The sequence below is a fragment of the Notolepis coatsorum genome, assembly GCF_963971535.1.
Source record: "Notolepis coatsorum genome assembly, chromosome: 10".
NCBI classification, from domain to species: Eukaryota; Metazoa; Chordata; class Actinopteri; order Aulopiformes; family Paralepididae; genus Notolepis; species Notolepis coatsorum.
In genome coordinates, this window is record NC_140174.1 from 125,419,599 (window position 1) to 125,432,960 (window position 13,362).

At 40.2% G+C, this 13,362-nt stretch overlaps 1 protein-coding gene across 1 annotated transcript in view; it reads left to right on the forward strand.

The window, feature by feature from the left end:
- The window catches only part of mapk1 (mitogen-activated protein kinase 1), a 90,398-nt gene that overhangs the window by 58,376 nt on the left and 18,660 nt on the right, over nt 1-13,362 (forward strand). Inside the window, exon 5 of the mRNA XM_084323496.1 lies at nt 6,467-6,581. Within this exon, the coding sequence (XP_084179622.1) occupies nt 6,467-6,581 (115 nt within the window). The remainder of the gene's footprint in view (nt 1-6,466; nt 6,582-13,362) is intronic.

Sequence of the window (13,362 nt, forward strand, 5' to 3'; positions counted from 1 at the left end):
ATCTCAGAAACATAGCAAAAGTACGACCATTTATTAATCAAAACTATGCTGAGAAGCTAATTCATGCATTCATATCTAGGGTACTACTGTAATGCACTTTTCACAGGTCTCCCTAAGAAAACCATAGAGAGGCTTCAGCTAATCCAAAAACTCTGCAGTCCGAATCCTAACCAAAACCAAAAAGAGAGAGCACATTAGTCCAGTTGCTTTACACTGGTTTCCTGTAACATTTAGAATTAACTTCAAGGTCCTTCTCCTTGCATACAAAGCTCTAAATGGACAGGGACCTAGCTACATCGCCAACACTCAAAAGACAGATTAAAACCTTAAAATCTCTTTGCTCAGGCATTTAAATGAAACATCAGGGATATCCTGACACAAATTGTATTTTACCTGCACTATTCTTATTCTGCCTACTATTATACACGTCCTATCAAATTGTGTGTCAGTTCTATGCAAATTTGATCTCACTACCTCTTATGCGCTGTAATTTTGTTAAGAGCGATGCACTGCTCTGTTGTTCTATAAAGTGTTAAGAGGGACGCACTGCTCTGTTCTATAAAGTGTTAAGAGCGATGCACTGCTCTGTTCTATAAAGTGTTAAGAGTGATGCACGGTCTGTAATTTAGTGAAGAGCGTTGCACTGCTCTGTTATAAATGTTATTGTATATCTTTATTGAACTATTTTATCACACTTTTTTACTCTTGTCTATTCTATTTTTTATTACTGCCTTTTTAAACTGAATGAAACCGTAAACGTAGGCCTATTTGGATTTTAGATCATAATGTGAAAAACTGTGATTTTACTGATTTACCTTGCTACCTTTTTTATCTTTCTTATGCTCGCTTATGCCTTTATTTTTTACTGCTGTGAAGCACTTTGAACTGCAATTTCTGTATGAAAAGTGCTATACAAATAAAGTGTATTATTATTAATGGTTAGGGTTAGGGATGCCCCGATCGATCGGCCAGCGTATCGGCCGATATTCAGTATAAATATGAGATCAGTGAATTCCGATAATGCTTTATTTTCGCCGATCGTGAAAACCGATAGAAAAACATCATCCAATTCTTAGCGGAGATCTCACTCGCTCAGACACACGGAGCTGCAAACTGCCGCTCGTCCTCCTGCCCCTCCCGCACCCGTGTAAAGTTTGTAAACACAGAGGCTCCTATTGCCTCGGGCAATAGTCTGCTCTAGTCTAGTGCATGCGACCATGAGCTAACGTTAGCTACCTAGCTATCGTTACTGTTTAAATAAAATTACCCAGTCAACTATTCACTTTTAGTTTAATACATGAGGCATTGTCTAACGGTATCTAGCCGGCTAGCTACTGATAGCTCCTGATATCAACAAATGCTCCAGCAATAGTCTAGTAGTGCATGATAGCTCACGTTAGCTCACTGTTCAAAACTAAATGTCCCATTAAACTAAATAGTTCACTGAGGCGTTGTCTTAACGTTATCTAGCCGGCTAGCAGTAGCTACAGATAGCTCCTGATATCAATGTCTTATAACATTGATTCGATGCGTATTCGAGCCCCGGCTTGTATCGCAGTCACAAACGGGGCTAGCTGAGGGAGTAGGGTATATCTGCAGAGCCGCAGATATACCCTGCTAAGGGCATGCTGAATGTGATTTGACCAAAGCAGAGTATACACACAGACAGTGGAGATAGCGAGCATTTTGACTTGTTGCGTGGTGGCGATGTCTCGCAGATAATACAACTACAAGTATAATTATATAATATATATATTTTATTAAAAAAAAAGTATATTTTTTATTTTTTTTATAAAACCAAAAACGATCGGTATCAGTATCGGCCGATATGGCTCAAGACGATCGGTGATCGGTATCGGTGGCAAAAGACGTGATCGGGGCATCCCTAGTTAGGGTTATTGTAGGGTTAGGGTTGAAGTGGTTCAATCAGTGTTGATGCTGGTGAGGAAGACCACCATGGTGAAGTGGGTTGAGGATTAAGTGTCTGATGGAAACAATAAGACATTATATGGATGGAAGGACTCGTCTTTAGGGTTGGTTAGTTAGTTAGTTAGTTAGTTAGTTAGTTAGTTAGTTAGTTAGTTAGTTATAGGGGTGTAAAGGTACACGTATCCGTACCAAACCGAACCGTTTCAGTGTGTACCGTACCGTACGGCTGTGTAGTGTACCGAACGAATACAATGGTATGTTAACCACTAACGACCGCCCACCGGGGGCTGTTTTTTTCACAATCTAATATATATATAAAAATACTATTGATTTATTAATTTTCAATATATAATATTCGTTGACAGCCCTACAAGTACAATTAGTTACTGCACACTACATCACCCCTGAGTGGAACATGGAAAGCCAAACTTTCCCCCACTGTACCGAAAACCCGTACCGAACCTTGACTTCAAAACCGAGGTACGTACCGTACCGTGGTTTTTGTGTACCGTTACACCCCTAGTTAGTTATGAAGTGTCTGATCTCTGAGGTTGTAACTATGGAAACAATAAGACATTGGGTCTCATTCACTAACAGACTTAGGACAAAACATCTGATTTTTTTTGTCTTAGCGCCACTTAAAGACATTTTCGGGTAGATTTTGGGATTCAGCAACGGTCCCTTCTCCTGGATTCGGTCATAACTAAGAGCAAGATTTAGGAGCGCTGAAGAGCAGTCGTAAGTCGACAGACTGGTGTGTGCCGTGTTCTTAACACTTTGATTACCGGCCATTAACATGGTAAAACGTGGTTGAATGCCAGCACCCACTTCAATGATAGCGTTGTGAACGCATAATCTCTGTCTTAAATTATGGCTATGTGTCTAATCTGCCCGTCGTTTATCAATGACTTGTTTGCAGTCAACATTGTCGAAACGGATTGTTTTTTAATCGCTTCATTTCCGTTTTATAGCATTTTGAAAAGACCTCGTTTTCAAGGAAAATATAAAGATTCCGTGATTAAAGGCATTTACTGAAATATTCTGGAGTACACAAAAACGTTGTAATTTTTCGGCCTATTTATGAATCGTTTTCAAATAAACGCTAGATTATCGATAGTATAAAATTATGTGTACTTATGCACGCTATAGAAGTGGGCTGAAATATCGATTATCTCATTTCCTGATCGCTCGCACAGCCACACACACACATAGGGAAAACGCTTATATCTCTGTGAAAATAGCGCTGATTATCCTAAGACTGGTAAAATAGATTCCTTACCTTAGATCAGATGTTATCCAAAAAGATTATTCCAATTCCTGATCGCCATTCCAAATATCGATCACGCTTATTGATTAGTGTTGGGTACTGTAAATACATAATCCACGTGTTTTCCGGGCCGGCAAGCACAATGGATACTTCAGTTGGCTTGAGGGAAAAGTAAAATGAGGAAACTGGCCACCCCCCCCTTCGTCAGTGTAAAGTAATGGGGTGCAGTTACACAGGGAGAGATGATGGGGGGCGGTATCTTCCCAATTGAGCTCAGAGAGAGTCTGCAGCACTAACCCGAGGCTCGATTGATGAAATATGAATTCAAATCGCCAATAAAAGAAAAACGACAAACAAACGCTATATAGCGTCGGGGGCACTCAAAGGTCGGCATGAACTAACGACAAAACACATCCGTGGCACTCAAAGTGTTAACACTTTCAGTGCCAGCAGGGGGCGCATGATTTAGCGGTTAAGTGCCAGCGCTCTATTCAATGAGAGGGCGAGCACATTTGCGAACGCATAAACTATATCTTAAATTATGGCTATGTGTCTAATACGCCCGTCGCTTATCAATGACTTGTTTGCAGTCAACATTGTCGAAACGGATAGTTTTTTAATCGGTACATTTCTGTTTTATACCATTTTGAAAAACGCAATTTTTTTTTTTTAAACTTCCAGAAACAAATTTAGATTCTGCAGGAATCGCTCTTTAGTGGAATACACAAAACACATTGACATTTTTCGGCCTATTTATAAATAGTTTTCAAATAAACACTAGATTATCGATAGTATATGTGTACTTATGCACGCTAGAGAAGCGGGCTGAAAAATCGATTATCCATTTCCTGATCAGCACACACACACACGCACACACATATGGGACACACTGAGATATAGGTGAAAAAAATTGATTCCTTACCTCAAATCAGATGTTCTCCAAAAAGATGATTCCAATTCCTGATCGCCATTCCAAATATCGATCGCGTTTATTTATCCAACGCTGGGTACTGGAAACACATATTCCACGCTGTTCTGAGGGTGGGCAATGAATGGGATTGTCTCCGGTTACATGCCTGATAAGTAAAATGTGGATTCCGGAGTCTTTTTTTCCCATCAATTTCATTCAGTCCAATCCAATGGGTGCAATACCATCCGGAGAGACGATAGGGGGCGGTATTTTCCCTGTTCGAGCTCAAAGCCAGTCCCAATGGTAACGTGAGGCTAGATTGATGAAAAATGAATGGAAATCGCTAATAAAAAAAAATAACGATTAAAAACGAGATTTCTCGTCGTTGGCACTCAACGCATCGCATGAAATAACGAGATTTCTCGTGGCTGGCACTCAAAGTGTTAAGGGCTTTATTTGGGAGGAATCCTTGTGATTTCGTTCATGTCAACTCTAAAGGCCTCCTTGTAATGAATTAATCATAATTTAAATAAATATGACAATATTCATTTACCATTTACAGTCATGCCTCAAGAGGCATCGTAATGTCAAATAAATAAAAACACTACACCAACACTGCAAATGGGTGAATAAATAAATAACAATAGACTCTATTAATATTCCATATTTATACCATCTTGTTGCACGCTCCATGTCCGCAATCGTTTGAGGTTTCAGTCAAGCGTACCACCGCGTACCTATTTCCAACATTTCTCATGGCAGTTTACTACATTTAATGCAGGTCGATGTCAACCAACATGCCAAGCAGCCTTTTGTGTGACACCGGTGCGCAACGACTCTGTGGAGTCTGGTCCGCTCACGCCCGACTCTGTGGAGATGTCATGCTAAGATGTGTACTGTACTACTATAGGGCAGCGCAGTATCTGTGATCTCCTAATAAAACAAGTCATTAGAATAATATAAGCCTGGCGGTCGGGTGGCGTAGCGGAGATTGCGCTCGTCACCAATGCAAGAGGCTGCGCTCTTGACTCCCGGAGTCAGCATTGCCCTGCGGCTTGAGCCGATCGTCATACTAACTCGTTTGGCTGAGTTAGCGGGAGGGAAGTCGTGGGTGGTAATCTGGCGTTGTGGACAGCGACTCCTACAGGTCAGGTCTGGGCACCTGCTCAGCGAAAGGCAGGAAGTGGTGAAGGCAGCGTGACCTCCCACGCGTTACACTTCACCAATGAGAGTCCTCGCTGCCAGGTGAAAAGAGAGACGCTGGCTATCTCCGCATGTGTCGGAGGAAGCGTGCGGATACTTCAGGGTTCCCTTGTACCGACCAGTAGGGGGCACATGCGCACAACGACCAGGTAGGGGAGGGGGGGAATTGGCATAACAACTAAATTGGGATGGTAGGAAAAAGCATAGAAAATCAGGCGGAGAAAAAGAGGATTAAAAAATAATAATAATATAAGCCTACAGTTTATTCATTACACACGTAGACTATACAGTACGTGCACGCATGCGTGCATGTGTGTGTGCGTGCACGCTGCGGAAGGTGGAATATAAATATGGAATATTAATACAGACTAGTCCACTATAAGTGTGTGCTGTGTGATGACAATACATTTGAATCTAATCTAAGTTTGATCCGTCGCAAAGCGCTTCCTCGTTACCTGTTGAATACCGGGCAATGCCCAACCTCTATTTCCACACGGCCCTTGCATTATAATGAGCTGGACAGGCGTGTCTGTATGCAAATGAAGTAAACGGGAACGCGCGTTCAAGTTTGTCAATGAGTGAGGTATCTCATTCTGGGCATCGCAGCTGGGATGATTTTGGCGAGTTAAGACAGCGTCTCCACACGTTGGTGAATCCGGGTGTAATTGTTGTCGACCTTCTCTTATGACCTTCCAAGGTGGTTGTCGTAAGATAAATCGTATGACAATGTTGGTGAATGAGGTCCATTGTCTTTTTCTGCAGAAATTTAAGAAACCGTTGGAATCTCTGGGAATTAAATAAAATCTGGATTTATGTGGATCGTGCAATGACTGAACCGGGAACTATGTACCCAATGGTTCTTACATTTTACTGTATTGTTTCTTCCATGAAGTGTTTTTTATTATTATTGTGGATTTTTTTTTTTTTTTTTTTTTTTTTATATATATACTTACGGTAAACATACTAGTTTTTTCCACTCAGGTCAACATGCTGTTGTCGTAATCCTCTAATACTGCTTCTTCCTCTAATTGTGTTTTATTTTCATGTGATGAGAATTAAAAAAGAAAGTGTAGCAAGTAAATACTTTCTGGAGGGTTGTATAAACCAAAATTCAACAAATCTCTCTCTCTCTCTCTCGCTCTCCCTCTCTCTCTCAGGGTTATACCAAGTCCATTGACATCTGGTCCGTGGGCTGCATCCTGGCTGAGATGTTGTCCAATAGGCCAATCTTCCCTGGGAAACACTACTTGGACCAGCTCAACCACATTCTGGGTATTCTCTCACTGCCAGACCTCACTGGGTAGTCTCTCTCACTGTGCCAGACCTCACTGGGTAGTCTCTCTCACTGTGCCAGACCTCACTGGGTAGTCTCTCACACTGTGCCAGACCTCACTGGGTATTCTCTCTCACTGTGCCAGACCTCACTGGGTAGTCTCTCACACTGTGCCAGACCTCACTGGGTATTCTCTCTCACTGCCAGACCTCACTGGGTATTCTCTCTCACTGTGCCAGACCTCACTGGGTATTTTCTCACACTGTGCCAGACCTCACTGGGTATTCTCTCTCACTGTGCCAGACCTCACTGGGTATTCTCTCTCACTGTGCCAGACCTCACTGGGTATTCTCTCTCACTGTGCCAGACCTCACTGGGTATTCTCTCTCACTGTGCCAGACCTCACTGGGTAGTCTCTCTCACTGTGCCAGACCTCACTGGGTAGTCTCTCTCACTGTGCCAGACCTCACTGTGCAGCTCAGGACAAATGTCCGACAGCACCCATTATCATGGCACTCAAAAAAGCGTTCCGAGTTGTTTTCCCAAACCGATCCTAATGGTCCAGGGAGAAAGGTTTCATCATGAGTGTAGCTTGCAAGCTCAAACACTTGTTGTCGGTTGTTGATTCTAGGGCCTGAGATTTTGAAAATGAAATACAACGAGGAAGGGGTGGAGAATGCTGATTTGAAATAGTCAGCCAATGGGAGTGCAGTCAACGTCCTGTGGATCAGACTGTATTCTGGGTAATAGAGTAGCTCTGCCTTTTTTCAAGATGATCAAATCTGGTTTGTATAGCCTATCTGGCCAGAGTGTAGGCTACCAGTAAACCGTATTACTGTTCAACTGTCAATTTGAAAAGCAATAGACGCTTAATTAGCTAAAACTGGGACAGGATGAGCAGAGTGCATCACTCTGGGATGAAAGAGTGATACAGAAACATTAGTGAAAGTAAAAGGGTGAATTACCTTTTGACTAGTGAGTATTTCCTTCTCAACATACTATATCATCCTTGTTGTTTAGGCTACCCCTCTAATGTATTACTAGACCTACCCTTCTAATGTATTACTAGACCTACCTATCAATCTATTACTAGACCTACCCCTCTAATGTATTACTAGACCTACCTCTCTAATCTATTACTAGACCTACCTCTCTAATCTATTACTAGATCTACCTCTAATCTATTACTAGACCTACCTCTCTAATATATTACTAGATCTACCTCTCTAATCTATTACTAGACCTACCTCTCGAATCTATTACTAGGCCTACCTATCTAATCTATTACTAGACCTACCTCTAATCTATTACTAGAACTACCTCTCTAATCTATTACTAGACCTACCTATCTAATCTATTACTAGATCTACCCCTCTAATCTATTACTAGATCTACCCCTCTAATCTATTACTAGACCTACCTCTAATGTATTACTAGACCTACCTATCAATCTATTACTAGACCTACCTATCAATCTATTACTAGACCTACCTATCAATCTATTACTAGATCTACATCTCTAATCTATTACTAGATCTACATCTCTAATCTATTACTAGATCTACCTCTCTAATCTATTACTAGACCTACCCTTCTAATGTATTACTAGACCTACCCTTCTAATGTATTACTAGACCTACCTATCAATCTATTACTAGATCTACATCTCTAATCTATAACTAGATCTACCTCTCTAATCTATTACTAGACCTACCCTTCTAATGTATTACTAGACCTACCTCTCTAATCTATTACTAGACCTACCTATCTAATCTATTACTAGACTTACCTCTCTAATCTATTACTAGATCTACCTCTCTAATCTATTAGAATAGAATAGAATAGAAATAATTTTATTATCCCGTGGGAAATTTGACACTGCAAAATAAATCGCTCAACATTTAAACATTTAGACAGGACGGGTCACAAATTAGAATAATAACACAAATCAAATCAAGTTGCCTAGGATAAGAGTAGAGTAAAATAGGATAAAATTAAATGAAATAAAATATACAGAAATAAATACAGTAAGAATATACTGAGCATACTGAGCATGGGGTAAACAATTTGGTCAATATAATTATAATTTAAATCTAACTAAATGAAATATGAAATATATATTCCAGTATTCACAGTGTCACAAGGTGCAGTATGCTTCAGGTAGTGTATTGTCCTCCTTGGGTTCCTATAAGTCCTAGATCAATGTCTGGCAGCCGTCGCTGCCCCCTGTTGTGGAGCCTGGAGCCTCCTGCCACTATTGAGCTGCCGCTCTGTGCTCAGTGATGCAGTGAGGCACAGTGATTCATTATATAGTCTGATGGCTGTTGGAATGAAGGACTTCCTGTGCTGTTCAGTGCTGCATTTGGGTAGTGTGAGCCTAGCACTGAACATGCTCCTCCTGTCAGCCAAGTCTGTGTATAGTGGGTGGGTGGGGTTTTCCCTGATGGCCTGGAGCTTAGCGAGGCTCCTCCTCTCCGCCACCCTCGCTAGAGAGTCCAGCTCCACCCCAACCACGCTGCTGGCCTTCCTGACCAGCTTATCCAGCCTGGTTGTGTCCACTGCTCTCAGTCCGCTGCCCCAGCAGGTCACAGCGTACAAGAAGGCGCCCGCCACCACCGACTCATAGAACATCCTCAACATCCTTGTACAGCAGGGGTGGGCAATTATTTTTCCCAGGGGGCCGAATGAGCAACTGAAAATATGTTGGGGGGCCGGGCCAAAATTCCAAACTCAATTATGCATAATATACATTTTATTTCTATATAAAAAGCAGTAAATGGCATTGTTTTGACCCCTGGTAAGAGTGTATGTTATTATTTGGCAATTAAAAGGTGAGGTTAGCTTTCAAAAATATCATTTATTCAAATAGAATTTATTTCCAAAATGATAAACAAAATGTGAAACATTAATAACAAAGGGCATTTTGAGTTTCATATACTATTGAAACAAGGATTTTCTTAGCTTTCTAAAGACATCACATCATCTTATAGCAAAAATAAACAAGACATGTCACTGAACTGTGTAAAGAAAAGTGTCCCAGTTTTGTAGCCTTTTTTACTCTACATGCCTATATTAAACATTTAATGTTTTCAGAACTGTGCAAAAAAAAGAAAAAATATCAAGTGTCCCATTTCACTTGTTATATTTCCACATTTTAGTGTTCTTCAGTTCTTTTTTTTTTCATTCAGTGTGATAAATCCAGTCTCTGTTGAGCTTTAACAAGTCCATCAAAGTCAGGTTGCATGTCTGAGGTGGAGATGCGAAGCACAGCTGCCAGATGTTCATCAGTGAGAGAGGATCTGTACCTGGACTTGGTAAACTTATGACTGAGAATGTCTGTTCACATATGTAGGTGGATCCAAAGAGAACCAACATCTTCTGAGCATGTCTCCTAAGCGTATATTGTGCGTGTGAACGTTGACATGAAAAGAAAAAAGTAAAAAAAAAAAAATATTAAAAGAACAATATTTAAAAAAAAAAATTAATTATCATGTAATCTTTCGCGGGCCGGTCAGAATCATCTGCCCAGTGCCCAGGTCTGTTGTACAGACATTGAAGTATCTCAGCCTTCTGAGGAAGTAGAGTCTGCTCTGCAGGGCTGTACGCTAAGCTTTTTCACTAGGGGCACACTTGCCCCTAAATGAGAAATTTAGGGGCAAAGATTTTTTTTTTTTTTTTTTATATATTATTATTGCAAAACAAAAATAATGAAAGAATATTTTTTAGGGGCACATTTTTAAATAACTATTTTACCATTATACAGGGTGTCCGCGGGACCTTAAAAAGTCTTAAAAAGTCTTAAATTCAACTATCAACTATTAAGGCCTTAATTTGTCTTAAAATGTCTTAAATCCGACTTTCGGAGGTCTTAAAAACATGCCATGTCATCTTATGTTTCATTGTGAAATCTGGGGGGAAACTATTAACGGGAGATAAATCAGGCTTTTTTTTTTCTTTCACGCAAACGGTACGCAGTGGGGCGGAACCTTAATGTGGTCCTTAATGTGTGTCGCCGTCGGGAGCTATTTCAGAACACCGGAGCATAGGTAACACGTTATTCAAGCCGTAGCGATAACGCTGACGTTTAGTTTAATTGATTTGTATTTATTTGCACTCGTTAATTTAACATGGGAAAGTGCAAATTTAATGAGAACTGGCTCGCAAACCCTCTGTTTTTTGCACCGTGGTTGGTCCCAGTGAAAGATAATTACGAGGCCCGCTGCAAACTCTGCAAAAAGGATTTTAAACTGGGAACGATGGGAATAAAAGCAGTCGAGTCACACATGCACAGCGCTAAGCATGTTTACCTCTGCAAAAACCCGCCTGCAGACAACTTCAATATCAAATTTATTTTCGACGGCGACGCTGTCCACATCAACTGCTGAGGGACAGGTAGGTCTACCACCAATTACATCTGCACCTGTCCGGCTAACGTTCGGCTCCACGCCAACCCTTGAAGCTGAGGTACTGTGGGTTCTAAATACGGTCGCAAAGCATCAGTCCTACAATGGAAATGAGGGACTAGGAGAGGTGTTTCAAGCGATGTTCCCTGACTCTGAAGTCGCTAAAACATTCACGTGTGGAAAAGATAAAACGTCCTACATAGCCAGGTTTGGATTGGCTTCTTGCATCCAAAAAATCTCTTCACGGATGTAAACAAGGGCAAGGACACGTTTGTGTTGATGAGAGTGAGAGCTTCACCCCACCCTATGTATTTATTTTCTACCACACACCTACCCCCTCCTAATGTACAGTCTCCTCCCCATCATATATATATGTTAGGATCTATGGGTAACAGTACTGTATATTTGCATATCATATATGTCACAAATGTAACAGTAATATATACATGTATGTCCCTATGCCATAAATGTCATGATGTCATGTATGTTGTGCATGTCATAAATGTCACTATGAATTGAAAATGAGGGACCCTGATGTAAACAAGACAAACGTCTTTCTCTGGTCTGCATCCCCTTATTATTGTGTGTATTGAGCTGTACTGTATTGTACCCATTCTGAAATCTGTTAAATAAAGTATTCATTCAACCAAACCACAAAAACAAAACAACTGGATGAATGAAAACTTTATTTAACAGATTGCAGAATGTGTACAATACAGTACAGCTCAATACACACAATAATAAGGGGATGCAGACCAGAGAAAGACGTTTGTCTTGTTTACATCAGGGTCCCCCATTTTGAATTCATATTGACATACACAACATAGAATAGAAATACTTTTATTATCCCGTGGGAAATTTGACACTGCAAATCGCTCAACATTTAAACATTTAGACAGGACAGGTCACGAATTAGAATAATAACACAAATCAATCAAGTTGCCTAGGATAAGAGTAGAGTAAAATAGAATAAAAATTAAATAAAATATACAGAAATAAATACAGTAAAAACATACATGACATCATGACATTTATGGCATAGGGACATACATGATGACATACAGGTATATACTGTAGTACTGTTACATTTGTGACATATACGATATGCAAATAATATACAGTACTGTTACCCAGAGATCCTAACAGAAAATATTATATATATATGATGGGGATGAGACTGTACATTAGGAGGGGGGGGGGGTTGGACATTTACGGTGGCCAGTTTCGAATTGCAGTCTCCCGTAGGTGCTCTTTAAGAGCGGTTTTGAATGTGGGCAGGGGTAAAAATGGGTTTTAGGAGTGAGGTTAAGCAGTAGTCTGACCAGTTTGTTTTGTGATGTTTGTAATCTTGTTTTTAGTGCCTTTGAGGTGCTTTGGTACCATGAGGTGCAGGCATAGTTGTAGTACCCTTGAATGAGTACTGAGAGTACCCATGATTTTTGCCATTTTGTTATCGTGAAATTGGTATTAAATTTAATTCTGAGTGGCATTAAAAAGTCTTAAAAAGCCTTAAATCTGACTGGGCTAAACCTGCAGATACCCTGATTATAGTAGGGCTGGGCGATATGGCCTCTAAATGATATCGCGATATTTTTTGGCCATATCACGACGATACACGATATATATCGCAATATTTTGACATTTCCTCTAAAGCACTTAAAAATGCTTGATTTAACCCTTTGATGCATACAGTCACGCCAATATGATGATTATAATAAGTCCCTGCAACATATGTTTGCATTATTAAACCATGAAGATGCTTTAAAAAATAATTTAATGAAAATGTACTAAGAGTAGTCTACTGACACACTAATAAAAAATGTATTTACATCTAAGACCATTTATATAAAAAGTTTGGGTGCCTTTTTTTGCACAGTACTGTGTTTTCTATCCACTTTAGCCAAACACACACACACACATATATATATATATACACCAGGGTTTCCGTTAGAAAAAATTGTTGCCGGTCTCCGTGACCTGCAAGATTTCAATCTACCGGACAAATGAGATTAATTCCGGTCATAGTTTATTGAGCTTTAAAACAATTGATAGGCAGGCTATATAAAGAATGTCATCCTCAAGGCATGTAGATTTATAATATTATTACTTAAAACTAGGCTACTTTTGCGTATACAGTCATTAATATATTCCAAATAAAATAAGTCCCTCGATACTCCGTGCTGCTGCTGACTTGAAATAAAATAGACCGCGTATGTGGGCAGTCGGTCCGACACTAAACAGCAGTCTGTTATAATCACATTTTTATGAGCTAACGAATTCCGTTATATTGGACATTTGTATTAATTATATCAAGCGAAGAACTGAGAAAGCAGAGAGACGGCAACATTATCGTGGTTTGCGTGACGACTCTCTCCAC